Source organism: Xenopus laevis, chromosome 9_10L (assembly GCF_017654675.1).
Source record: "Xenopus laevis strain J_2021 chromosome 9_10L, Xenopus_laevis_v10.1, whole genome shotgun sequence".
Taxonomy (NCBI): domain Eukaryota; kingdom Metazoa; phylum Chordata; class Amphibia; order Anura; family Pipidae; genus Xenopus; species Xenopus laevis.
The window spans coordinates 4,844,638-4,869,682 of NC_054387.1; the positions used below are offsets into that span (position 1 = coordinate 4,844,638).

Here is a 25,045-nt window from a genome sequence, read left to right on the forward strand (position 1 = left end):
GTTGATCCATTACAAGCTCGGTTTATCATTGTTAAAAATAAGCATTTCCATTAATGAGACGAATGAAGCTGTAGGATTTAGAGGTCCAGTCACAGTGTGTGATCATATTTTCTATATTATTGTATTGCAGATCCACTTTCAAAAGGAGTGCGGCTCAGACAACGTGTGCAGGAGTAATCTGGGAATACAGTACGAGTATGTGGTTGGAAACACGCCGCTGTCCAAGTGAGAGTTCCCTTTTTTCTTCTCGGAGTCAGAACATTGAAATTATTATTTTTCTGATTTTTTAGGCTGTCAGTGATTTCTGTTAGCCCTCCTTGGATTTATATGGTCCCTAGTTATCCCAAGGTCTCATCAGAATCCTCCAATCCAGCCCATTTGTCATATGATCATTTCCAAACACAGCTGTGGCTGCACTTAAATGCATGCAATGTTGCCTAACTGAACCCATCTTTAAATGTACTTGTTCCAAAACATATACATTTTTAATTTCCACATTGTTAATCCTCAAAGTGTCTTCTTTTATTCCATCTGATCCCACAGGGTCAATGGCTCCCAGGTTCTGCATTACGACCCAAGTGTGAAGAAGGTGAATCTGAATGTGATTGTTACAAACTTCCCCAGCGTCACATCACCGGCGGATGATGCCCACGAGGCAGTTCTCAACATAACCGTTCCTCCTGAGCTTGTCTTTTCCTCTGTTCGACCAGTAAGTGCAACCTGCCCTGCAAGGCCTTGGCCCTTAACCTTTCCAAGGCCACATCTTGGTAATTCCAAGATCTGTTATTTTCTTTCATCTCTCCTCTGTAGAACCTTCCTCTTGTCAGTCCACAAAGAGCTGCATCCTAACAGGTTGTATCTTTCTCTTGACAGCCTCTGGCCTGCACCTTAAAGGACACCATCATCTGTGAGCTTGGGTTCCCATTCAAAAGGAATCAGAAGGTGAGACCATCTCCATCATGTGGTCACTCAGTTCTGCTATGAGACTGAAGTTTAATCCAATAACTTTCTTTATATATGTATTCTTTATGCAATAATCTGGAACAGCATAAACTAAAATTTATTACATCAGTTGCTGGATCGGTCTGTTGCCAAATTAATATCTGATGCATTGGTTTCTGGACTATGCCCATGCGTGTGTTATCTATAACGTGTGAGTGAGGTTCTCACACACGTTATATATATATATATATATATATATATATATATATATATATATATATATAAATATATATATAATTTACCCATCTTCCTCATTCTTAGGCTGAAATCACCATTGTTTTCGAAGCTGTTGGAATCTCACTGAAAACTCGAGAAGTGGTGGCCGGACTGCAGCTATCCACGTGAGATTGGGGCGTGGGGAATGGAGATGTAGTCTTCATCATTTGTGAGGGCAACTATTTTAGTTTAAAGATACAAGGAGCTTTTAGAGGTAGTGAGTGATTTTTCTTGAAGGTTTTTGTTCCTTATTATTAAAGCTGGATTTTTACAGTAATGCCTTAATTTGACCAAGTCCCTAGTGTAAGTAGGTCTCGCTCTTATGGCTTCCAAACAACACCCTCTTCCTGTGTTTTGGGAAGGAGATTCCAACAGTCCAAGAGGGCTACTGGAAGCATGTGGCCAGACAGATATGAACGATGGAGTCTTAAACAAGGCTAAATATTGCCCTTTAGATTTTAAAAAAAAATGTTTCATCACCTTCTTTTGCCTCTTTCCTCCTGTGTCCTTACTTTAACCTACTCTTTGATGCTTTCACTTAGGTTGAGCAGACAAGATGACCTACATGAAGAGTATGCTAAATTCTTAGTGGATTATACCATAAAGATGTCATTTTCTGTGTAAGTACCCAGAATTCTCCTTCCTTCATCTAGATCCATCACCTATATATTCTGATTTCTGTGTTCTATATGATAGCCTGATCATTAACATGATGATACTTGAATTATTTCCAGCCAGCCAAGCCGCATTCAGACCTATTTTAGTGGCAATGTGATGGGGGAGTCCGCCATGAAGACAGCCCAGGACGTTGGAAGCCCTGTGGAGTACAGTTTTACAGTAAGTGTTTGGAGGACATATAACGCAAGCAGTTAAAGATCAGGTAATAATAATAACCCTCACCCTCTGTCTTTTAGGTTATCAATGATGGGGAACCGCTGACATCCTTGGCAACACTTTTCATTGCTGTTGATTGGCCCCATGAAGTAGTCAATGGGAAGTGGTTGTTATACCCTACTGAGGTCCTGGTTAATACAGGGACAGTAAAGGAATGCCATCCTTCTGGAAATGTTATTAACCCTTTAAACCTAACTGTAAGTGTATTATATTCTGTCTTCATACACTGTACTTATGAGATTGCTCCTCATGATTTGCTAGGAGTTTTCCCACCTCCAACTTTAACAGACCATGACCTAGGAGTCACAAGGCTAGGTAGCGTTCTGGCTCATTGAAAGGAGATTCAAATATTGCAGGAGGACTGTCAGAGGAGGAGTACAGGAAGGTTATGGTCAGTCAGTCCAAGAAGAGTCGCATCTTATTTAAGGCTCAGACTTCACTCTGAGCCTTCTTAGATCCCGTAGAAGACAAAGCTACCGAAAATGTTACATTTACTTTTAAATATATAACGGAGGAATAAATAAGAAGGTATAGCAGCTCATTAATATGTCCTGGGACGTAATACTGTGTTTTCAGGTTTCAGATACTTCAGTTAAAAGAAGGCGAAGAGAAGTTGTTGACATACCAGATGTCCGGACTTTGGCAGCTACCAAAAGAGAAAGTTCTGAAGTTGTACTGGTAAGAAACCTCCTGGCAATGCAAAGCTTGCTCCATGTCTAAGTGAGCAAACACGGCTCAAAGTGCCAGTTTTTGGTTTTTATTGTCTAACAATATTTTATGGCGATCAATGTAGGAGGCACCAAATCCATGGTTTCTGAATTGAGCAGAATAATAAAAAAAAAGTCTGAATAATAAACCGAAACTAACCCTAAATGGCCTACTCTTAATGCAAAACAAGATTTACCCATTTGAATATAAATATGGAAATTTCTAAGCACATTCGAATGAATATGCCGTATAAGGTGGTGCACGGTTGCCTGACTGACGTCCAAGTACTACAAGACATGGGTCGATTCCGGAATTAGTCAAGTTGGAAATTTTCATCTGGCAAGTGAGGAAGTGTAGAGGAGGCTTGGCTCTTTACTTCCCGCTCTTCCGATTGTTCCGATGATCACGACAACAAAAAGTGTGTGACAATTCATGCACTCTCCGTCCTTTCGGCTCAAAGGCTGGTCAGAGAGCATACCAGATTGGCCCATGCATGGGTGCATTTAATGATCTGCAAAACCGTTACTAAACTCTTGACAATTCAGTCTGCAAAAATGATTTGGCCGAATCGCAAACTGACTGCTGGATTGAAATTACCCTTAGATTCAATGTCGTATACATCACGTTGACTCTTTGCCTTTCCAGAAATGTTCCGGAGGAGGAGCAACGTGTGTGCATTTTTCCTGTCCTCTGAATGACATGAAGGATGTAGCAGAAATCACAATAAGGGGAAGAGTTTGGAACAGCACCTTTCTTGAGGTGAGTAAGATTCTCAGTCCAATTGATTTCAATCTGCATGAACTACTGGTGTCTGAATATTTCTTGTTTTTAATGCTTGAGAGCACAGGCAGCACTGACCTTATTGTTCAAAAGTGTCTTCATGTGCATCTTTACTTTTAGTTCTGTGCACACTGGTTTGTTTCTTTTCTTCTGCATAATCCAGTACTCAAGAAACAAAATGAATCTTGAGCCATCAAATGAATTAGACCTTTTTACCAGGGATTTTGGCTGTTGGTGTAGAGATGATATGCCACTCTATAACTCACCTTTGCGTTTATTTAGGATTACAGAAATGTAGATCGAGTGTGGGTGATAGGAGGAGCTGAACTGTACCTAAAAACTGATGTTCCCTCCATTAACATGAAGAGCCAGTTTGTGACGGTATGTGCAGGCAATTTATCCAAAATGACAGCCTGTTCATTTCTGTGTGCTATAAAAAGATATCTTCAGTGACAGCACTGTAGGACAGAACAAGGGAAATGGGGTGTATCATGGCCTATAATTATTACTGGGTTAATTACACTCAGCAGTTGTTTGTATGTAAATCCATTTTGCCAGTCAGTGGGATGGCTTTATCTTATTTGTAGGACATGTCCTTCTGAAATGGTTCCAAGTCTTGCTGTAGAACACAGACTCTTGAACACAGGCCACCTCCAACTTTTAGAAGAGATGTTTGGGTTCCCAAACCCTCCCTAAATTTATCTCTGCATCTTTATTTTTTGCCATTTATTAATTGTTTTCTTGTCCACTAAATTATCTACCTCTCCCATCCCCACGTTTCACTTTTCTTTCTTGTTTTCCAGTTTTCTGTTGCTATAGATTCAGAACTGGTTGAACCCCCACCAGCTGAGCTCCCTCTCTGGTTGATCATTGTATCCGTAGTTTCCGGAATTTTGCTCCTTGGTATCATTATCTTGCTTCTATGGAAGGTAAGTTCCCAAGCAAAGTATCCATCTATCCTTAAAGGGATCCAGTCATCGGAAAACATGTTTTTTTCAAAACGCATCAGTTAATAGTGCTACTCCAGCAGACTTCTGCACTGAAATCCATTTCTCAAAAGAGCAAACAGACCTTTTTATTTTCAATTTTGAAATCTGACATGGGGCTAGACATATTGTCAATTTCCCAGCTGCCCCTGATCATGTGACTTGTGCCTGCACTTTAGGAGAGAAATGCTTTCTGGCAGGCTGCTGTTTTTCCTTCTCAATGTAACTGAATGTGTCTCAGTGGGACATGGATTTTTACTATTGGGTGTTGTTCTTAGATCTACCAGGCAGCTGTTATCTTGTGTTAGGGAGCTGCTATCAGGTTACCTTTCCATTGTTCTCTTGTTAAGAAGCTGCTGGGGGGGAGGAAGGGAGGGGGTGAAATCACTTCAACTTACAGTACAGCAGTAAAGAGTGACTGAAGTTTATCAGAGCACAAGTCACATGACTTGGGGCAGCTGGGAAATTGACAATATGTCTAACCCCATGTCAGATTTCAAAATTGAATATAAAAAAATCTGTTTGCTCTTTTGACAAATGGATTTCAGTGCAGAATTCTGCTGGAGCAGCACTATTAACTGATTCAATTTGAAAAATTTTTTTTTCCCATGACAGTATCCCTTTAACGTCTCACCGCCATTTTTACTTCTGCTGTTCTGGTGTCAAGCAGATATGTCCTGCATTTTAAAAAGTAAGCTTTGATGACAGAGATATATTGCAGCTTTCATTCCACCTATGATCACGCAGTTATACAGTTGCTTTACCTTCTTTTTTACCTTCTTTTTTGTGTTCATCTTTCTTGCAGCGACAGCCCGGTCTAATACAATAGCCAAAAATGACCATAGTCAGGCCTATCTTATTTCTCCTGTTTTGTTGCTCATGATTATGATTGAATTTGTTTTCTCTTCCTTAATCTAACAATATTTCCTCTGAAAACTGAAGCCTTTACCTCTTCTAATCAAAAGATCTTTGGTTTAGTCTCTCCTGCTTTTGGATCACCTCTCTCAACTTCAGCAGCTCAAAATCTTTTTCACACTCCTTAATATAACTAGCCTCTAGTCCAATTTTTCTGAACTCTTAATACACCTTCTTTGGCCTCTTGTGGGCCCCTGACCAATATTGTGCTTTTTAGTGTGGATTCTTCCGGAGGGCAAACACCCGCGCCATGTATGAGGTCAGAGGTCAGAAAGCTGAGATGAAGGTGCAGCCATCGGAGACAGAACGCTTAACCCAGGACTACTGAGTTCAACCTCTGACCCCTGACCCTCCCCTTCGGGTAACCAGGCTATGAGTGTCCGCTCAGAACTTTCCAGGACACTTACTGAGCCACTTCTTGTTTTCTATGTAGCCTTTTTCACTAAGGCTGTTCACAGGCAAGCCAACTCATTCAGCATAAAACAACATTCAGCGAATGGAAGTGTGGCACTAAAATTGAAAATAAACAAATAATTTCCAGCACTGTGTATACAGAAGTATCATCCAACCTGCATCCCGCACTTCTGCACAGCGAGCTGACCCATTGGCTTTCAGGCCAGTAGATCAGATTGGTGCAGTTTGTCCATCCATTTGTGTTTGAACCAGACCATATTTCACCAGTCTAGCTGCTTTGTTGGCTTTCCATGTGTGCAGCCACCTTAACCTTGAAAAAACACTATTTTAGAGTTTTTCTGTATTTATACGTTGTACAGCCTATTTTGTTTCTTCACTGGATGTGCTTAATCTGATATATGGTGTCTGTTATTTCTACAGTTTTTTAACACATGTACTGTTTGTGTTCAATTGCTCCGGTTTTCCAGTGCAACCCCCTTTTATTTACTATCGCCTACAGTATCTATTTAGCATGTTATCTCACTCTCCTCTTCTGTCTGTGTTCTTCTTGGTTTCAAAAATAGTCCATAATCCGTTTTCTTTCTCCAGGTTGGATTTTTCCATCGCGTTGGATATTATAATTTAGTCAAGACTCACTACGCTGTATGTGTCCCATTAGAAGAGAGGCAGGGACTCTGCTCTGGGATTCCACACAATCAGAAGAATTGGGTCACCAGCTGGAAAGAGACAGCTAGATACTACTGAGGGGCCAAAATCCCAAAACTGTGCAATGCCACCTCACTGTGACACTGGAGGATAGGTCAATTGTAGGACAGTGGGGCTAGGGTAAAATGAATGGGACATATTTTTTTATACTGTTGCAATCAAAAAGGGGCAGATTTTTGTCCCCCTTACTAATGGAACATGATTAGCTAAGATTATCCTGGGACACTCTAACGCAAGGAAATGGTTAAACAGGGACACAACATTATGATGGATATTTACACTGGTACCGATTATACTATTGAAGTTGAAAAAAGCAGATTCTCTTTCAAGGGTACATATTTTCCTTTGACACTGGAACTGGAAGCAAAGACTGGAAACTGATGGTACAGAATAAGCGACGACACTGGAGAATATTATGATATAGAAGATTCTCATTTGACACTGGAAAAGGGGCATGGGGGTGAATATGACCGTTTTGAACAGGAATGGTTGGAGTTGTGACGATCATGTGGCACTGCCGTGGGTTTTCAGATCCTCCTGATTCTGGAATGGAGGTTCAGATAGTCCTTAGAGACAATAAAATGCACTCTCCAATAATCTTGTCATTATGAAAGAAGGTGCTAAATATCATGACTGCTACAGGTAAGAGAGCTTGTGGCTGGGGTCGCACATTTCTCAGATATTGCTCAGACATTTCTCAACTCGTAACAAGTTGATTAGGGTAAGCGTTGGGTCGTATGCTAATTGGCTGCCCTGGCTATTACCGGCTCAGCCCAGTTGGGGTGAGATTTGTTGGAAAACCTCTTTTTTTTGGCGTTTTGGGAGCAGTAACAAGTTGACTTGAGGTTTACTTAGACCCAGAGTCAGGGATTTCCAGAAGAAATGTTGGACCACAAAGACACTGAGTCTCAGGTCTCTATTTACAGACACTGGAAGAACATAAATGATACAAATAAATACAAGAATGTATTTACCTGATACTTATCAACTGTCACTATGGGTTTCACTACAAAACAACCAGGCTGTCCAGATTCTTCTTGACTGCGTCCTGTTCTGACGCTTACCACTGGAAACGAAGCTGGAGCCAACTGAGTCAGAGCTTTTTTTCCCCATAACATATTTCGGGTTAGCATGAACCCATTATCAAGTCAAGTATTTTCCTGATACACTGGACAGACAGCATTTGGTGCAGTCTATATAGCAGGTCTGACAAAGGACTATTTATTTTCTAGCAGCTCTGGTAATGACTGAGAGTCACCTTTGTAGATAAGTGCTCTCTACATATTTGTGTAGCCTAATGCTGCTCTGCATTGGCAGATAGCATGTGCTCCATATCAAAATCATATACTTTCCTGCTTCCAAGGGCTTTAGAAATAGGTACAAGCTGTGCTTAGAAATCATCATGTTGAGTGGCACTGGCTCCGAGATCCTTTGTTTCTCTGCATACTGCGGCTGGCTCCATGCAGAAAATAATCCCTATACGACAATATATTTGGTACTGTCATTCGGGCCTTTTTACTTTTTGCACCAGAGCTGTTGTAAATAAAATACAACTATGGAATAAAACCTTTTGCTGAAATACCAGTCTGCCTGTGAATTTATGCAGGAGGCTAAGTAGAGTGCACGTGCTTGTGTGTGTTAGTGTTTAAAAAAGAACGTAAAATAATCTTTTATGATGATCTGCAAGAACAAGGGTTTTTATTTTAGAAATGTAACAAACAACTAATGTATAATACAAAGTGTTCCAGCACACAAACAGTCAACTGTGCAGAGCAGCCGGAGCATAAGGTGGATAGATGTGAGAAGGGATCCCGGCAACTCCATCTTGAGTGCACCTTTTAATGCACTCAAGACACTAAGGGGCCCATTCACTTACCCCCTAGTTCGCCATCTAAAAGCTACCGAAGTCAATGTTAGCCTATGGGGAAGGTCCCCATAGGCTTGGCTAACTTTTTTTGATCGAAGGATATACCTTCGATCGTTGGATTAAAATCCTTCGAATCGTTCGATCGAACTATCTGCGCTAAAGCCTTCGACTTCGAAGGATTTTAATTCCTAGTCGAATATCGAGGGTTAATTAACCCTCGATATTCGACCCTTAGAGAATCGGCCTCTAAGTGTGCTGCCCTTGCTGTTTAATTGTTTTTATAGAAGATTTTTTTTTTTTTGGCACCTGCTGGTCGGGGTCGACCTGATATGCTTTTCTGTTGCTAGGGGTCTGTAAGTAGGCATTTATGCTGCACAACCAAAAATTAGCAGCCTCCCTTGCATGCAGTTTCCCTTGGGAGGATTAATCGGACTGCTCTGGTGGTTTAAAACTCACACTCTTTTTTTAACCATTTGTGTGCTGCTACTATACAGGGACCTGGATGAAGGGGCAGAAATGAATCATTTTAGGAATAGGATATTGTCTTTCATCAGGAGACTCTAATCATAGTATTGGGCCTGTCTATGAAAGTGGAGAATACAAAATGATTTATAAAGTGTAAGCTGCAAAAATTTGCATGCAATCCATGTGAATTCTTAGTGAATTTGCAGAGTAACTTTCATTTGCCAGAGTGAAAATTCACCTGGAGATAAGAGTGCGAATGACCGATAGCGTCCGTCTCTTTCGCTAGCGAAGTTATGCCTGCGCCCATTAGTAAATCGGTAAAGTGCCTGAAAGCGGTAACACTGGCGAATCATCGCCAGTGTTACTCACTGCGCCCTTTAGTAAATCTGCCCCAAGGTATTGAGGCAAGTATAGAGAAATGCTCATTTCCAAACTAAAGTACTAAAATGGATGCAGTATTGAATATGAAATCAGGTACTTGCATCTGTTCATGCTCCTTTGCAATTTGCTGAATTCTGCATTGGCTTGCATTGACACATGGGAATATGATCAGCCTGCACCCGGCGGTAATTCCACGGTTCTTTTCCACAAAACACGACTGTCCTGTCCGATTTAAAAAAATACACCACATATTTTGCAGTTGAACATATTTATTAATATTTGGCAGAAAGTAACTTACATTCAGTTACAATTCATATGCATGTTTTAAACATCTAAAACCTTTATCTTTTTATGAACCTAACCTCTTCCTCTGTGTGGTGACCAATCAAACATCACAGTAAAACTTCTCTGCCCAGTCGAATGAGTTCATCAAAGCAGAGTAAGTGTGAATCGGTGATCGAATTGCTTAAGGTTCATCAAATACACATAAATACTTCCTTTTATAAATCCCAAAAACATTTCCTAAAATTTTCTATACCAGATTTTTATTTTTTTGGTCACATTAACACCATTCGGGGGATTTCGCCCAAATAAAGTCACTGAACTCTGTGTTCTACTCGCTAAGATTTGCAGAGCTCCATAATAGCAAGTCACACAATGCAATAAATTATTCATCAATGTCATTTTAATAATATGTGACTTAAAAGCAAGCAATAAACGTATTTTCCAATACATAACCTAAAAATAAAACCTTAGCGGAATTTATATGACAAATTATTTAATGCAAACTAGATCTGCTGGCTATTGCCTCTTTTTTAGGGCACTGGCACATGGGATGTTTGTCACTTGAATCTCTTGTACTTAATCTACTCCAGTATGGGAAACAAAACCTCCGAAGTTCATTGCTGCATTAATGTAAGCGAAAAATATATGTATCACATATGCTTCCAGTACTAGCCTGAAGTTGCCTCAATTAACGGATGTTTTCTTGCCCACGCCATCCTGAGAAAATATCTTGTGAGCCATAGACCTTAAAATTTATATGAAGAGTATCGTTAGGTTTGATTGTATCTTAAAAATGTTTAAACTGCGATATTGTAGTATGTTTTTTTTTTTAAACGTAAGAATGCTTTATGACTGTTAAATAAGCATGGTTTGCTAAATCTAATTAAAAAGTGCTACCGTTTTAATTCACTTATTTGAAACAAGAAGCCTAATTCCAAATTACCCTAAGGATTTTTGAAGAATAAATATTTAAATTAATTTGTACTATACACAAATCAAAGATTGTGGTGGGTTCTTGTTCAGCAAACTTCATTCCGCACTCACCGATGGTCTTCATTTCTGTTAGACCACAATCAAAAACTTGTTCCCTGCATTAAATGGGCAGCCTTTTCTCAATTTAAGGTTGGCAATCTCAACCTAAGAAAGTGCTTATATCATATGGGAAATTATTGGGAATACTTTTCATCTAGGATTTAATTTCTATGACATTTGGGGGTAGATTATCAAAGAGTGAAGTAAGAGATCTCCACAGTCTATAGAGTGAAATACTTCCTCTCTCCATTCATTTCTATGGGATTTTTAAAGGTGTATTTACCAAAGGGTGATAGTGAAAGTTCACCATTTGATAAATATGCCTTTAAAAATCCCATAGAAATTAATGGAAGAGTTGGTATTTCACTCTGCAGACTGTGGAGATCTCTAACTTCACTCTTTGATAAATCTACCCCATGGTTACAACGGTCTCTGCGTTACTATTGGTGTTCTCTATCTGTGAGCGATTAAGGAACATATTAGTAATGCCATGTTGGTGTGGAACAAATGAGATGCATGCCAATAAGAAAGATGCAGCATGCACTACTACTTTGCTTCTTGTGAAGGTATTCAGCCTGTAAAGCACCAGCACTGCACTACTAATATATTTAAAATGTAATAAATAGATAGTTTAAGGAGCCACGGCTCCAATTTTTTTTCTGTGGGGATGCAGCTTTAGAACAACTGCATTTAACCAAATTTACCTTCCCATTCTAAAAAAGAAATACAGGAATGTCCATTTAGGACAAGATGAGGTGTCTTGGGCAAAATAACATAACTAAAGCACAAACACAATCCACAAATCCAACAGATGCCCTCCAGCATTCACCTGAATGATATTTCCTTGGTGAGAAAAAAATTCATTATTATTGATCAATAATGGGTAAACAAGAAACCTTTTAACTAATCTTTCTGCTCTGGCAATGCTTATTATAATTACGCATTTTTTTATGATAAAGTTTCTTCATGGATCTATTTCAGAAACTTCTACTTCATCAAGGAACCAAAACACTTCATTGAAAAGAGAACAAATTTCAAGTACCTACACTGGTACTTAAAAAAAAAAGTAGAACCGTTGCAGTCCATCTTTATAATATTTAGATGGGGAACAACATAATGAACTGAACATGGTGGTTACATCTCTTCCTGTGGATTTGCCAAAGCCTTTTCCAGATCCTCGTTGGTAGTGCACAGTATTTTAGGCAGAGTCATCTGCAGAGCGCACCATAATGCAGTCCGAGATTTGCGGGTGGCTGCTGAAACATTTTTGAGAGAGGAAGCAAGGGCAATGACATCTATAGAAAAAATAAAAAAGTAAAGAACGGTATGTTTTCTTCATGAGATGTAAAATGTAAACATGATTAGGATTATTTTTAGTTTTATAAATTACTAGAATTCAAGGAAAAGAACCAGCAATGGTGGCACTGTAATATATTACATTCCAATGCACCGATCAACTTTAGTTATTGATACAGACTACAGTTTATCTTCAAACATGCAGCACTCTAAATTTAAGTTAAGGGACTGGTTTTCATTCGTCAGTAATTAGCAATAATGTAGCTGTCACTGGAAAAGTGTATTTGGATTAGCAGGCACTGCTGAATACCCTGGCTTCTTCTTGGGTCAGTCTGACATATTGTTTACAGAAAACAATATGGCAAAGTGACATAAATCAAACACAATCAAATATAAATCTCCACCTCAAGTCCTTATTTAAACCAATCTAGCTTTATTACCTCTCTCTTCCTGGCAGCGAGCCCCTCCTTGCCTCTGGCGATTTGATGCATTGATAATTTCATCCTTGCGGCGCACCTGTGCAATGTGAATTGCCTCCAACTGCCGGTCGAGGGCTGTAGAGATGTTAGCATGTAGGGGGGAACTACGTAGGCGCTCCATTTTCCCCAGCAGAGTTACAACCTGTAACAATTTTGGATTTGCCAGTACATGCAATATAAAGCACATTTACCAACTCTTTACAAAATATTAAGTGCTGACAGACTGACAGTCTATCTTAAGTGCAAACAAAAAAAGATAGCAGTAAAATAGTAAGTGTTTTTGAATGAAAGAGTATATATATATATATATATATATATATATTTATATATATATATATATATATATATATATATATATATATATTTATATATATTATTCACAGTCCATGAAAGCACTCACAGCGAACGCCATCCAGCGTGTATCAAAACATTATTTATTGGTGCATGGTATATCGATACACCATGCACCAATAAATAATGTTTTGATACACGCTGGATGGCGTTCGCTGTGAGTGCTTTCATGGACTGTGAATAATAAGTATTGATTGGTTAGCACCCAGCAACTGGCTAAGTGAATGGTGAGTGACGATTATCTCTACGTGTATATATATATATATATATATATATATATTTTTTTTTTTTTTTCAATTCCAATATGATCCGCACTCTTAGGTTTTTTTAAGAAATAAAGGCCTAGGAGTAGGCCGAAACGTCAGTCTGTAGCTTTGATAAAACATTTTTATTTTTTCTGCTCTGAAAAGAGTTCCCTTCTGTGCCAGTAACTGTTTCTGCCAATATCTCTCTGATATTGACTTTAGTTGCCAAATTGGAGGTGTTAAAATAAAAATAAACATACAAAGTGATACCCACATATTTGATATGGCAACAGAAGTTTTTCCATATTAAAAAGAAAAATGTATCTTTCCTACCCTGGCATGTTCACGTAGCTGGTCCACAATCAGTCTATCAACTCTAGAAGGATTGGCACAGAGCCTTGGGATTGTGGTATTGTTAGAGCTTGAGACTTTTTTGCCTGGATACTTTCTTGCAAGAATTGATTCTGCCTAAAAAAATTACAATACAGATTTGGACAAAGTCAATCAAAATGCATCAGTTAATAGTGCTGCTCCAGCAGAATTCTGCACTGAAATATGTTTTTTAAAATAGCAAACAGATTTTTTTCATATTTAATTTTGAAATTTGGCATGGGGCTAGACATATTGTCAGTTTCCCAGGTACCCTCATGTCATGTGAAATGTGCTCTGATAAACTTCAGTCACTCTTTACTGCTGTACTGCAAGTTGGATTGAGATCACCCCCCTCCACAGCAGCCTTCCCTCCCTTCACAGCAGCCCATCAGTAGCCTATCAACAGAACAATAGGTAGCTATCCAGATAGCTGCTACCTGACACCTCTGCTGAAGAATTTGTTTGCATTGCTAAAAGCCCCACCTAGTGGAAGACATGAGAATAGCACAAAAGCAGGAAAACCTCACTTTGAGTAATGCAAACACTACCTATGGCAGTGATATAATACAATGTGAAGGGGAGAAAGAAAAGCTGTCTGAAAGCAGTTCCATCCTGGTAACCAGAGTAACCAGTCAGTGGAAACCAAGAGAGTTGGAAAGCAGGAAGTAGTGGTCTGGCTATTATGTTACACATCCAGTCACTCCAGCCTTTATACATTACATATTTGGCTAACTAACTATATCAGATACATTTCTTTATTTTGCACAGTCTACTTACCCAGTTTTTATTTTTATACTGAACAATTTCTTTAATGATATCTTTGTTTGGATCAAGTACAAGGTATTGTTGTATTATTACAGAGAAAAGGACATCATTTTTAAAAATTGGAATTATTTGATTGAAATGGAGTCTATGAGAGATGGCTTTCCTGTAATTATGAGCATTCTGGATAACAGGTTTCTGGATAATGGGTCCCCTATCTGTATGGCAAACATTCACACAAAAATTTCTATAAAATGGTTGCATTCAGCGGCCCAATACGTTTGGAAAATATTGTTCTTTTTTTTCTCCTACTCACAACTTATCATGCACACAAAAAGTGTCAATAAAATCTAAAGACACATATAGGATACATGAAAATAACCCATAATTTTGTATGCAATTATGAGTAATATATGGTGTTGCTTTTACATGGTGCTAAAATTTTATATTATCTTTCAAAATAGCCCCTTTATTAGAGCTCCCTGTAGATGTTCACTGGCCCCCGTTTCAAATGAGGGGTGGGCGTGTCCTAATGGTTCCTGCCAGAAGCACAGTAGGAGGAGGACAGCCAATCACAGCCCTGCAGTCACACAAGCACAGACAGGCTTCAGTTCCCTATCAGGTCCTGCTAGCTGCTGATTGGTTCCTGTCCTACAGTGCAGTGAGTGCCGCCGGCTACCCTGCATAGCCTACGAATTCATGGAGCATGAAGTGGAAGAGAAGGGAGGGATTATTAGAGTTTTTGCAGAAATATTCAATAAATCAGCCTGAAACACTACTTTTTTAAGCACAATTCTTCTATATATAAGTCTATATCTTCTATAACGCACTGGTACCTTCTCGTTTTGAACATAAAATGTCTCTTTTACATTTTATTTTCCTTAACTTACCTTTTTCCTCTCTTTTTCCATTGCTCGCCATTGCTCATAACACTCATCCAGGCAAATATGTAATTCGTTGGCAGACACATTCCGGGGCCTTAGAGATCCATGGATGCCAAACATTGGTGTCAAGGTGGAATAACTGGATTCCCCATATATCAAGTCGTTAAAGTGAGGGTTCAGTCGCTTTATATCTTCAAAAGGATGTGATTTGCAGGAATCAAGGAAGGGGAGGACAGAATGGCTCAATGGATGTGGAAAATGAGACCTTAGATTGGTGAAAGGCATTGGATGAAGGATACTAGTTTGTGCGTCACCACCCATCATAATGGGGCCAGAAAACCATTTGGCTTGAAGAGGGTTACATTTATTGATGTTGGTAACAGTCTTATTATTACCACTTGCTTTCGTTTGGCTTTTACACTTCCCTAAACGATCAAGCAAATCCTGAAGGTTTTGCGGTATGTTCTCTAAATTCTTTTCCAATTCATTACGCTGTGCACTGTGAGGTTTCATTTGAAAGCCCTGCTTTCCAATGTCAAAAACACCATAGGGGTATGGGAAGTTCTCATGAAATCCATTGAGAGGCTTAAGCTCATTGTCTTGTGCAAGTCCATACAGGCTTTCTTCTTCTTCTTCTGTCTGGCCAAAGTCCTCCTGGTTTCTGTCTGGAGTACAACAATTGTAATCAAAGGTCGGCATGTTCTCTTGGGAGGATTTCTGGAACACTGAAGTGACATTTGGAGTGAAAGAGGGTGAACATACAGCAGTATAGTCTGTGTTTTGAGTAGAGTTTTTCTGAACGCCAGCTGAATGACTGCTAATTCTCAGCATGGTGCCTTGATTGCAATGCATTTTATTACTTTCACTGTTCCGCTTCATCCATGGAGACCTGACTGATTTAGCATCCACCGGGGAAGCAGATAACAGGCTTGTAAAATTATGTGCATTGTGCTTAGGGTGCATATTCTCTACGTTATTTCCAAAATCGCTGCCTCCTTCTAGAGCAAGTGTATAATCTGGTTCTAGTCTGCAATCTGGTGAAAATATATCTTTTGCAATAAGGTTATCTGGGTGTACTTGGGGAACTTTTGGGCATTTATAATTCTGTTGACTAATTGAGAAATCTTCTGTATTCATTTGGTAGCCTTGCTTTGCTTGGAATATTCTAGAGTAAATATCATTATCCACAGAAACACTTTCTGATCCATTAAGTGATTTTTTGCCATCTTGAATGCCAGACCTTGAGGTGTCAGTTTGTTTGGATGCTACAGCATTTATCATGTTGTACTGACCAAAGTCACCATCGTAATGTCTGTTATAATGGGAATTATATAAATCTGTTCTCTTCGGTTGAAAGTCTTTTAGAGATTCAGTTGATCCATAGGATGGTGTGAAACAATTTTTTTCAAGACAGTATGACTGGAAAGCCACATTAGAGTTGTCATTGTTATAGGCTGCATTATCTGTCCTGCTTGAAAAAAGCATATGTTGATTTGGGCCCACACCGGGCAAACCATGATATGTATCCTCCAGTTTTTGCATTCCATGACTAGGAATGGAATCTGTTGTGTACCTATTTGGATATATGAAGGATGGCTCTGTTTGTCTTTTTGTTTCTGGAAGTAGCTCTTGCTGATATGGAAGTCTGTTTACTGCCCATAGTGATTTCAAAATGGAAGAGCATGCCCTGTGAAAAATGTGCAGAATATATCAGACATGGACATACCAGCTTATTTCTTTCTGATCCATGCAAGGTGTAAAACTTGATTTCATGAATTTTTTTAATAAAAACTATGGGTCAACCTTTCTTTAAGATGAACTTTTAGTTTATAGCACATAGTCAAATCCAGCATACAAGACCTAAAAATACAATCATGTTCACTGTAAATCAAGGATGGACATCCTATGGTTAAAAAGCCCGACTTTTGGAAAGAAAGTCAAACCAATTGTTTGCAGAAACCCTGTGTGAGTTCAGAAATTCACTTGCAAATGTTTTGCTGAAACTGATGCTCAAGCTTTCATAAATATGCCCCTTACTGGGCTTTAGAGTGTCCTTTTCTCAGCAACTTTTCAATTGCCTTCATCTTTTCAGCAAGCAATGTAATATACTATCTGGTTGTTAAGGGGTCACTCACCAAAAAATGCAAAAAACCCAGCAAGGCTACAATGTCATAGTTATTGTTACTTTTTATTTCTCTCCTAATTATCTTTTAACCAGTATACCATGGTATAATATAAACATAGAAACCACAAACTGTAGGGCTACAGAACAAAAAAGCTAAATAATTCAAAAAACCTCAAAACATAGAAAATGAAGACCAACATTTAATGAAAAGCCGAACTACCCATTAATCAGCATAACAGCTTGACCAGAACTGTAGTTTCTTACCCTTAACCCCAACAACCATATTGCCTTTGTCTTGCTCTAAATGTTAAAATTATAGTTTTATAATCAAAGACTCTTAAATACAAACCCTTCCGCAAAATATGGCTGTGATTTGTCTGGTTCTTCCAGAATGTTAGACACTAATCCATAGAGATCTGACTCGCTTCCATACTCATGCCTTTCAGCTTGAATCCTAAAGAAAATGATTTAAAAAGATCTAAAGTACTTATAATAAAAATATATGCATCAATTGTTTTTTTTCTCTCTTAAAACACTTTCCTATGATATTTTGTAACGATTCAAAATCAAAATGATGACTGAATGAAAGAGTAAACAAGGACTTACTTAGACATAACCTGAGGGTTGCCTGATGCTTGTATTTCTTCTCCATTGGTAGACCATGGTGTGTAAGGCAGAAAAGAATCAACTACGTTTGTGGAATTTTCCAAGGGGCCGGTGAGGCCTGAAGGGTCATAATTTTGACTTACGTCTATAACTTTGTTGTTCTGCAAATAAACATTAAATAAATAAAGGTGTTTAGAAAGGAAAACACTTTTCCACAGTATGGAGGTTATATACTAAACTTCAAATTTATCTGGTCTGGTTTTTTGAGGCAAAAACTCAATATTTTTTAAAAATGATTATACCCCGATGCTGCAAAAAGCCTGAATATGAAAATGCGCCATCTCAGACCCTTCGAGGTCCTGTATAAGTCAATGGGAGAGGCACAATTCTCTATTTGAAGTGATCATGGTTTGTGCCTGAAAATTTAAGCCAGAAAAATCCCAGCGAATCAGGAAAAAAGTTAGAAAAAAAACCCAGACAATTCGAGTTTTTGCTTGATTTTAGCAGGTTTTTACCCTAACCCTAAATATCTGGCATGGGAGTTTGTCGTGGTTTTTTAAAATAAAATTAGATAAATTCAGAGTTTAATAAACAACCCCCTTACAGTTCCTTACCTTGCCACACACCGTAGTGCCTTTCTATGCCCATTATCAGTTACAGCCCCATCTCCAGACATCCAGACATCATTTGTCTTACTAAAAACACTACATCACAGTTACAGCACCCATTCTGCCATACCGTCTTCTCTTAACTCTGCACATTATGCCACAGTTATAACTCCATCCATGACACCATTTTGCTTTACTATACATATTATCATTTGGTTCTTCCATAGTGTTCTCACAGCCCTACATCAGCTGCTAGCATATATGCCTGTCCTTGTTTTGTGAGTTAGCACACTGCCCCATACAAACCAGAGGGTGAACTGTAATAATAGCAGAACCTAAGCGAAAAAGTTGCGATGCCCTGCTAAATTGAGATGGGCAAGTGTAAATGGTTTGTCTTGCAAAGGCTTACTCAAGACATGGCTAATACATTACCTGCCATTTGTAAGAATTGAATAATGCAGGTGATTTTGCCACTATGCTACTGTTAAATCCTTCCATCAGTTTCTGGTTTCCGCCTGAATAACTCAAGCACTGGCTACTTCCCCTGAAGATGTCTTTATGCTTAATAAGAAACAAGAAAGAGAAGTGTGATTAGCAAGTGGATGGTCATCAGCGATTGGTAAAAGCCATTAATCCTTAAAGGATAAGTAAACCTTAAAAATAAGCTAATATAAAATTAACGAGGGTGCTATTCTCAGCACTTATACAATGTACACTTTTTTTTAGATTCCAAGATATTAAGGGATACATGTACTGTAATGATGTGCGGGCCGACCCAAAACCTGTGGGTTTAGCTGCGGGTCAGGCGGGTTTGGGACGACTCCTGCACAGCCTAGTACTGTCGGCTTCCGGCGCTGGAATTTATAGACTTCCGCCTGCCTCCACCCCTTTTGTGACGTCACTGCGGGGCGGGCGCGGGTCTATAAAAAGAGGGCAGGACTACTTGATGGTCAGACTGGTGGGAAAATGACCAGCAGGTGTTGGTGTAACATAATTAATTTATATTAACAGTACATGTATCCCTTAATATCTTGGAATCTATAAAAAATAAATGATGAATGTGCATTGCAAAAGTGCTTAGAATAGCCCCCTCGTTAATTTCATATTAGCTTATTTTTAAGGTTTACTTATCCTTTAAGGAATTTTACCAGCTGAAAAACACAACAGTGACTTTACTGCTTGAAATGTTTTGCATACAAACACCTGTAGCTATAATGCTAAGGCCTATGATTCTTTGCCCTGCTGACAGTTGTAAGACGAGGAATAGCAATGGCACTTACATCCACTGAATTGACTGGTGTCAGGTCGATGGTATATACATGTATGGTCCAATTCTGTTACTGTGACCTGCCTGGACATGTTGGATTTCACATTAAGAACTCACATTCAATTAAAGTAAAAGCCAACCAAATTTTAAACAAGCTATCAACAAGCTATCATGCGTAGTTTTAAATTTTAGGTTGCACATTGCTTTTTTTAAAAAAAACTTCCATAGACATGAATGAAGTGGCAGTTTTTGCTTACAAGTCGGAAGGCATGGAAAAATACTAAATTTATAATCCAGGAAAGGATGATCAAGGTTTTAGTGCCATCTACTGGGTGCAAATTGAAGTGCAAACCCAACTGACTTGTACTTTTTTAGTAATTGTGCAGGATGTGTATTATTATTTAATACATGGATAGCTAAAGCCAAATGACCCTAGCAACCATGCACTAATTTGAATAAGAGACTGGAATATGAATAGGAGAGGCCAGAGGCAATAACAATGTTTGTAACCTTACAGAGCATTTGTTTTTTAAGACGGGGTCAGTGAACCCCATTTGAAAGCAGGAAAAGTCAGAAGAAAGCAAATAATTCAAAAACTATAAAAAAAAATAATGACCAATTAAAAAGTTGCTTAGAATTAGCCATTGAATATGAAAAGTATTTTTTAACCACCTGTTTAATTGTGTTTTGCACAGAAAATGTAATTATCCTATATACAAAAGAGGACTTATCCCCCTATCCAGTTGCACTGTAGAGAATTAGACACAATATATTACAGTAAAAAGCAATATTTATTAATAACCATGCTAGTGAAACAAATTAAAACATATTTAAAAACCAACAGCGCTGCTGGAAACAAAAATCGGGGAATGCCCTGATGTTGGTTAGTGATCACTATTTTCCATGCTGGTTGAAAAACCTTGCGTAGGTAAAAAAATGTGATTGGAGCAGTATAGATGGTTTAGTATAACGTATTAGATGTAAACTCCCGGCAAAGATAAAGCATTACTTTTCTGCATTAGTGTGAGTTAGTTTCAGACCACATTAAGGGCATACGTGCCAAAATGTCCCTTCTTTTCTGTATAAGAAGTATATCCCAAACAGGGTAGGGGCTGGCTCCCCTTGCAAGTCCCTCAGCGGAAGCCCCTTGAGCCGAGGTTAAATGCAGGGTAAGTAAGGAGTTAGCTGTAGCAAACGCTGGATCCAATGTAGTAGCCTAAGGGCTATATATGCAGAACCCCAGTTCAGTATGCCAGCAAAAGGTTTCCTATACTTGCCCTTGTGTTTGATATCGTCCGTGGAGTGGAACGCTCACAAATATCCGTCAGATCATCCCCGGGATAAAAAATGCATCCAATCCACAGGGGAATAACACCGCCTTGAGCCCAGCAGCGCCGAACTACTCGACAGCTGTTTCGCCACGAAAGTGGCTTTGTCAGAGCATTTGTTTTTTAAGACGGGGTCAGTGAACCCCATTTGAAAGCAGGAAAAGTCAGAAGAAAGCAAATAATTCAAAAACTATAAAAAAAAATAATGACCAATTAAAAAGTTGCTTAGAATTAGCCATTGAATATGAAAAGTATTTTTTAACCACCTGTTTAATTGTGTTTTGCACAGAAAATGTAGGCACAAATAGAAACCATTTCACATCATTGCATGATTAGAGTAAAAGTTGATACAATGTCTATTAAGTCTTTCCAAATAAACATAGTGCAGAATTCAGTACTTGCAATGACCTACCCATTATGCAATAATACATCTATTTTTATACAGCTATCGCACTAAAAGCTTAAACATTCAGAATGCTCCCCTAATTCTTTTGCAATGTGTCTCACGGACAAAGAACGATTCAGGGGAAGATTTAGGGATGCTAATATGTTAGACATCCTTCAGTGGTTCAAGTGAATTGTTTTATTTCCCAAGTTTGGCACTCCTTTTTGGAAAAAATATGGAAATAAGGAGTTTTTAATTAGAGCACTGTGCCTCCCTGGCTGTCACAGGTCTCTTCAGTCCAAAATGGAGAGCATATGCCTGACATTACTTGCACGTTACCCCACACAATGCACAATATACAGGTATGTCCGTTATCCGGACACCCGTTATACAGAAAGCTCAGAATTACAGACAGGCTGTCTCCCATAGACTAAATTTTATAAAAGTTATTTCCTTTTTCTGTGTAATAATAAAACAGTCGCTTGTACTTGATCCCAACTAAGATATAATTAATCCTTATTGGAAGCAAAACCAGCATATTGGGTTTATTTAATGTTTATATGATTTTCTAGTAGACTTAAGGTATGAAGATCCTAAGTACTACTATAGTTTATATAAACAAGCTGTTGTGTAGCCATGGGGGCAGCCATTCAAGCACAGGATACACAGTAGATAACAGATAAGTACTAATATAGTTTATATAAACAAGCTGCTGTGTAGCCATGGGGGCAGACATTCAAGCACAGGATACACAGTAGATAACAGATAAGTACTACTATAGTTTATATAAACAAGCTGTTGTGTAGCCATGGGGGCAGCCATTCAAGCACAGGGTACACAGTAGATAACAGATAAGTACTACTATAGTTTATATAAACAAGCTGCTGTGTAGCCATGGGGGCAGACATTCAAGCACAGGATACACAGTAGATAACAGATAAGTACTACTATAGTTTATATAAACAAGCTGTTGTGTAGCCATGGGGGCAGCCATTCAAGCACAGGATACACAGTAGATAACAGATAAGTACTACTATAGTTTATATAAACAAGCTGCTGTGTAGCCATGGGGGCAGCCATTGAAGCACAAGATACACAGTAGATAACAGATAAGTACTACTATAGTTTATATAAACAAGCTGCTGTGTAGCCATGGGGGCAGTCCCCATGGCTACACAGCAGCTTGTTTATATAAACTATAGTTGTGCTTGTAAAGCATACATACAAGAGCAGGGCAACAGTACATTATATTATCATTCCTTTAAAACACATTAATTTTTTTGGTGTTACTGTTCCTTTTGGGTTTGTTTAAATTAGTATAATGTGGAGAGTGGTATTTTGAGTCAATTTGAAATTGATTTTCATTTATTATTAATTGTGTTTTTTGAGTTATTTAGCTTTTTATTCAGCAGCTCTCCAGTTTGCAATTTCAGCTTATACCTCCCCTATACCTCCTGCCCCCCCCCCTCCATTCCTTGACATACTAAAAGTTAACTTAAAGGTAGGGATGCACTGAATCCAGGATTTGGTTCGGGATTTGGCCTTTTTCAGCAGGGGCCGAACATAATCTGAATCCTAAATTGCATATGCAAATTAGGGGCAGGGAGGGAAATTTTTTTGTCACAAAACAAGGAAGTAAAAAATGTTTTCCCCTTCCCACCCCTAAATTTGCATATGCATATGCAATTAGTATTCGGTTCAGGATTCTGCCGAATCTTCCGTGAAGGATTCGGGGGTTTGGCCGAATCCAAAATAGTGGATTCGGTGCATCCCTACTTAAAGGAATAGTTCAGTGTGAAAATAAAAACTGGGTAAATAGATAGGCTGTGCAAAATAAAAAATGTTTATAATATAGTTAGTTAGCCAAAAATGTAATGTATAAAGGCTGGAGTGAATAGATGTCTAATAAAACAGCCAGAATCCAACTTCCTACTTTTCAGCTCTATAACTCTGAGTTAGTCAGTGACTATAAGGGGGGCCACATGGGACATAACTGTTCAGTGAGTTTGTAATTGATCCTCAGCATTCAGCTCAGATTCAAAAGCAGCAGATATGACCCATGTGACCCCACCTCAAGTCCCTGATTGGTTACTGCCTAATAACCAATCAGTGGAAAGCAAGAGAGCTGAAAAGCAGGAAGTAGTGTTCAGACTGACATGTTATACATCAAATCACTCCAGCCTTTATTCATTACATTTTTGGCTAACTAACTATATTAGATACATTTTTTATTTTGCACAGCCTGTCTATTTACACAGTTTTTATTTTTACACTGAACAATTCCTTTAAAGGTGAAACCCCCCTATAAGATTATTTTTTCTGTCAAGTGAGAGGCGACATCTTCCAGATAGGAAGCCAACGGCAATCGTGTATTCTACACAGACGCACCCACAAATACAGCGACTCTTTACAAACGTACATTACTATTCTTATAATAAAGCCAAGAATTAGTAATATGCGGGTCGTGGATTTCTCGACCCTAACCCGCCCCTCTATTTATAGACCCACCCCAAAGTGATGTTTCAAAAGGGGCGGGAGTGGCGCTGGTCTATAAATTTTACCAACAGAAGTGCTAGGCCCAAAGATTTTGTGCAGGAGTCGGCGCGAACCGCGGGTTTCAGGCCGGCCCACCAGGTCCGGACTGGGATTCACAATAGGCCCCGGCATTCCAAGTACACAGAGGCCCAAGCAGCCCTCCACCAGCCCAATAAATAGTGACTGTCTATGGCAATTTACAGCAGCTCCTCGGGCATTTGCCAGAACCCACAGATTACCAGTCCGGGCCTGCGGCCCACACATCACTACTACCAGGAATACAGTCTGTAAATGATATCCCTCTAAATGGTGCTCAATGATGTCATCCGTTATAATCGGTGTTCAGTGATGTCATCTGTTATAATCGGTGCTCGTGATGTCATCCGTTAGTATCGGTGCCAAGTGATGTCATTTCTGTCACATGACTCGCTGAAACCTGTATAAAACGCCTCGGGTGACTTATAACCTCCTGATATTTTACAATAATTCACTGTTTTCATTATTATTTTGTCATTGGCAGCGAGGAACCCCCTTTATTCCACACAAGGGGCTACTAATAAGCTTAAATATTACAGTTAATGGTTGAGAGATTATTTAGTGACACCTCAGAGGTGCTGAACTACAACTGATATGACATGGGGGAAGGGTTCTGTCCTCATACAGTTACACAGATAAATATCATTAATATAAAAGCCTTTAGGGCGCCAGGTATCGCTCAGTATCTCTGTGTTTCCTCACCTCCATAGTGACAGCGCCTCAGCAAGTTCTCTCAGCCTCTGAAACTGACAGAAGCGCGCAGCCTTGAAGTGCCTCAGAGCAAGCGGGGGCGGGACCAACATCGGTCCCGCCTCCTCACTGCCCGTTAATTTGAATGATAGTCGCCTGCCGACGCCCTTTCTACCCCCAGGGCGTGCGCTGATTGGCTGGCGTTTGTTGTCGCTAAGCGGCGCTCGGACAATCACCTTCTTCCGGGTTTTTCATTGGCTGCGAGTCTGTTAGGCAATACTTTTCCCGCCCAAAAAAAAAAAGAAAGGTCTAAGATGAAAGTAGCGAAGCAGTCGAGAGTTGCTACTTAATATGTCAGGTTACGTTTGGAATTCTGGTAGGGGGTGTTATCTGCACCGCTGAGGTAAATATGAAAGAGTTGATGAT

At 39.1% G+C, this 25,045-nt stretch overlaps 2 protein-coding genes across 2 annotated transcripts in view; one reads left to right on the forward strand and one right to left on the reverse strand.

The window, feature by feature from the left end:
* itga3.L (integrin subunit alpha 3 L homeolog) overlaps window positions 1-8,199 on the forward strand; it is a 31,308-nt gene extending 23,109 nt beyond the window's left edge. Inside the window, exons 14-26 of the mRNA XM_018234803.2 lie at window positions 131-225; window positions 544-709; window positions 874-942; window positions 1,264-1,343; window positions 1,761-1,838; window positions 1,953-2,055; window positions 2,133-2,309; window positions 2,689-2,790; window positions 3,466-3,579; window positions 3,883-3,981; window positions 4,404-4,529; window positions 5,719-5,862; window positions 6,504-8,199. Coding sequence (XP_018090292.1) covers window positions 131-225; window positions 544-709; window positions 874-942; window positions 1,264-1,343; window positions 1,761-1,838; window positions 1,953-2,055; window positions 2,133-2,309; window positions 2,689-2,790; window positions 3,466-3,579; window positions 3,883-3,981; window positions 4,404-4,529; window positions 5,719-5,829 — 1,320 coding nt within the window. The 3' untranslated portion in view covers window positions 5,830-5,862; window positions 6,504-8,199. The remainder of the gene's footprint in view (window positions 1-130; window positions 226-543; window positions 710-873; window positions 943-1,263; window positions 1,344-1,760; window positions 1,839-1,952; window positions 2,056-2,132; window positions 2,310-2,688; window positions 2,791-3,465; window positions 3,580-3,882; window positions 3,982-4,403; window positions 4,530-5,718; window positions 5,863-6,503) is intronic.
* A 2,794-nt stretch (window positions 8,200-10,993) lies between these two features.
* LOC108700826 (meiosis-specific coiled-coil domain-containing protein MEIOC) lies at window positions 10,994-24,782 on the reverse strand. The gene is made up of 8 exons (XM_018234804.2): window positions 24,632-24,782; window positions 18,811-18,939; window positions 17,771-17,931; window positions 17,514-17,618; window positions 15,046-16,726; window positions 13,355-13,489; window positions 12,387-12,567; window positions 10,994-11,945 (listed from the first exon to the last, which is right to left on the reverse strand). The coding sequence occupies exons 1-8, from the start codon at window positions 24,635-24,637 to the stop codon at window positions 11,785-11,787; spliced, it is 2,559 nt and encodes an 852-aa protein (XP_018090293.1). The 5' UTR covers window positions 24,638-24,782; the 3' UTR covers window positions 10,994-11,784.
* Window positions 24,783-25,045: the final 263 nt, after the last annotated feature.

What these genes read in the sequence shown, in the direction of transcription:
- LOC108700826 (XM_018234804.2), bottom strand. An exon ending in AACCCTCAGGTTATGTCTAA is followed by an intron (nt 17,619 to 17,770) that starts GTAAGTCCTTGT and finishes CATTTTCTTTAG; the next exon opens with GATTCAAGCTGAAAGGCATG. An exon ending in AGCTACGTGAACATGCCAGG is followed by an intron (nt 12,568 to 13,354) that starts GTAGGAAAGATA and finishes AAATTGTTACAG; the next exon opens with GTTGTAACTCTGCTGGGGAA.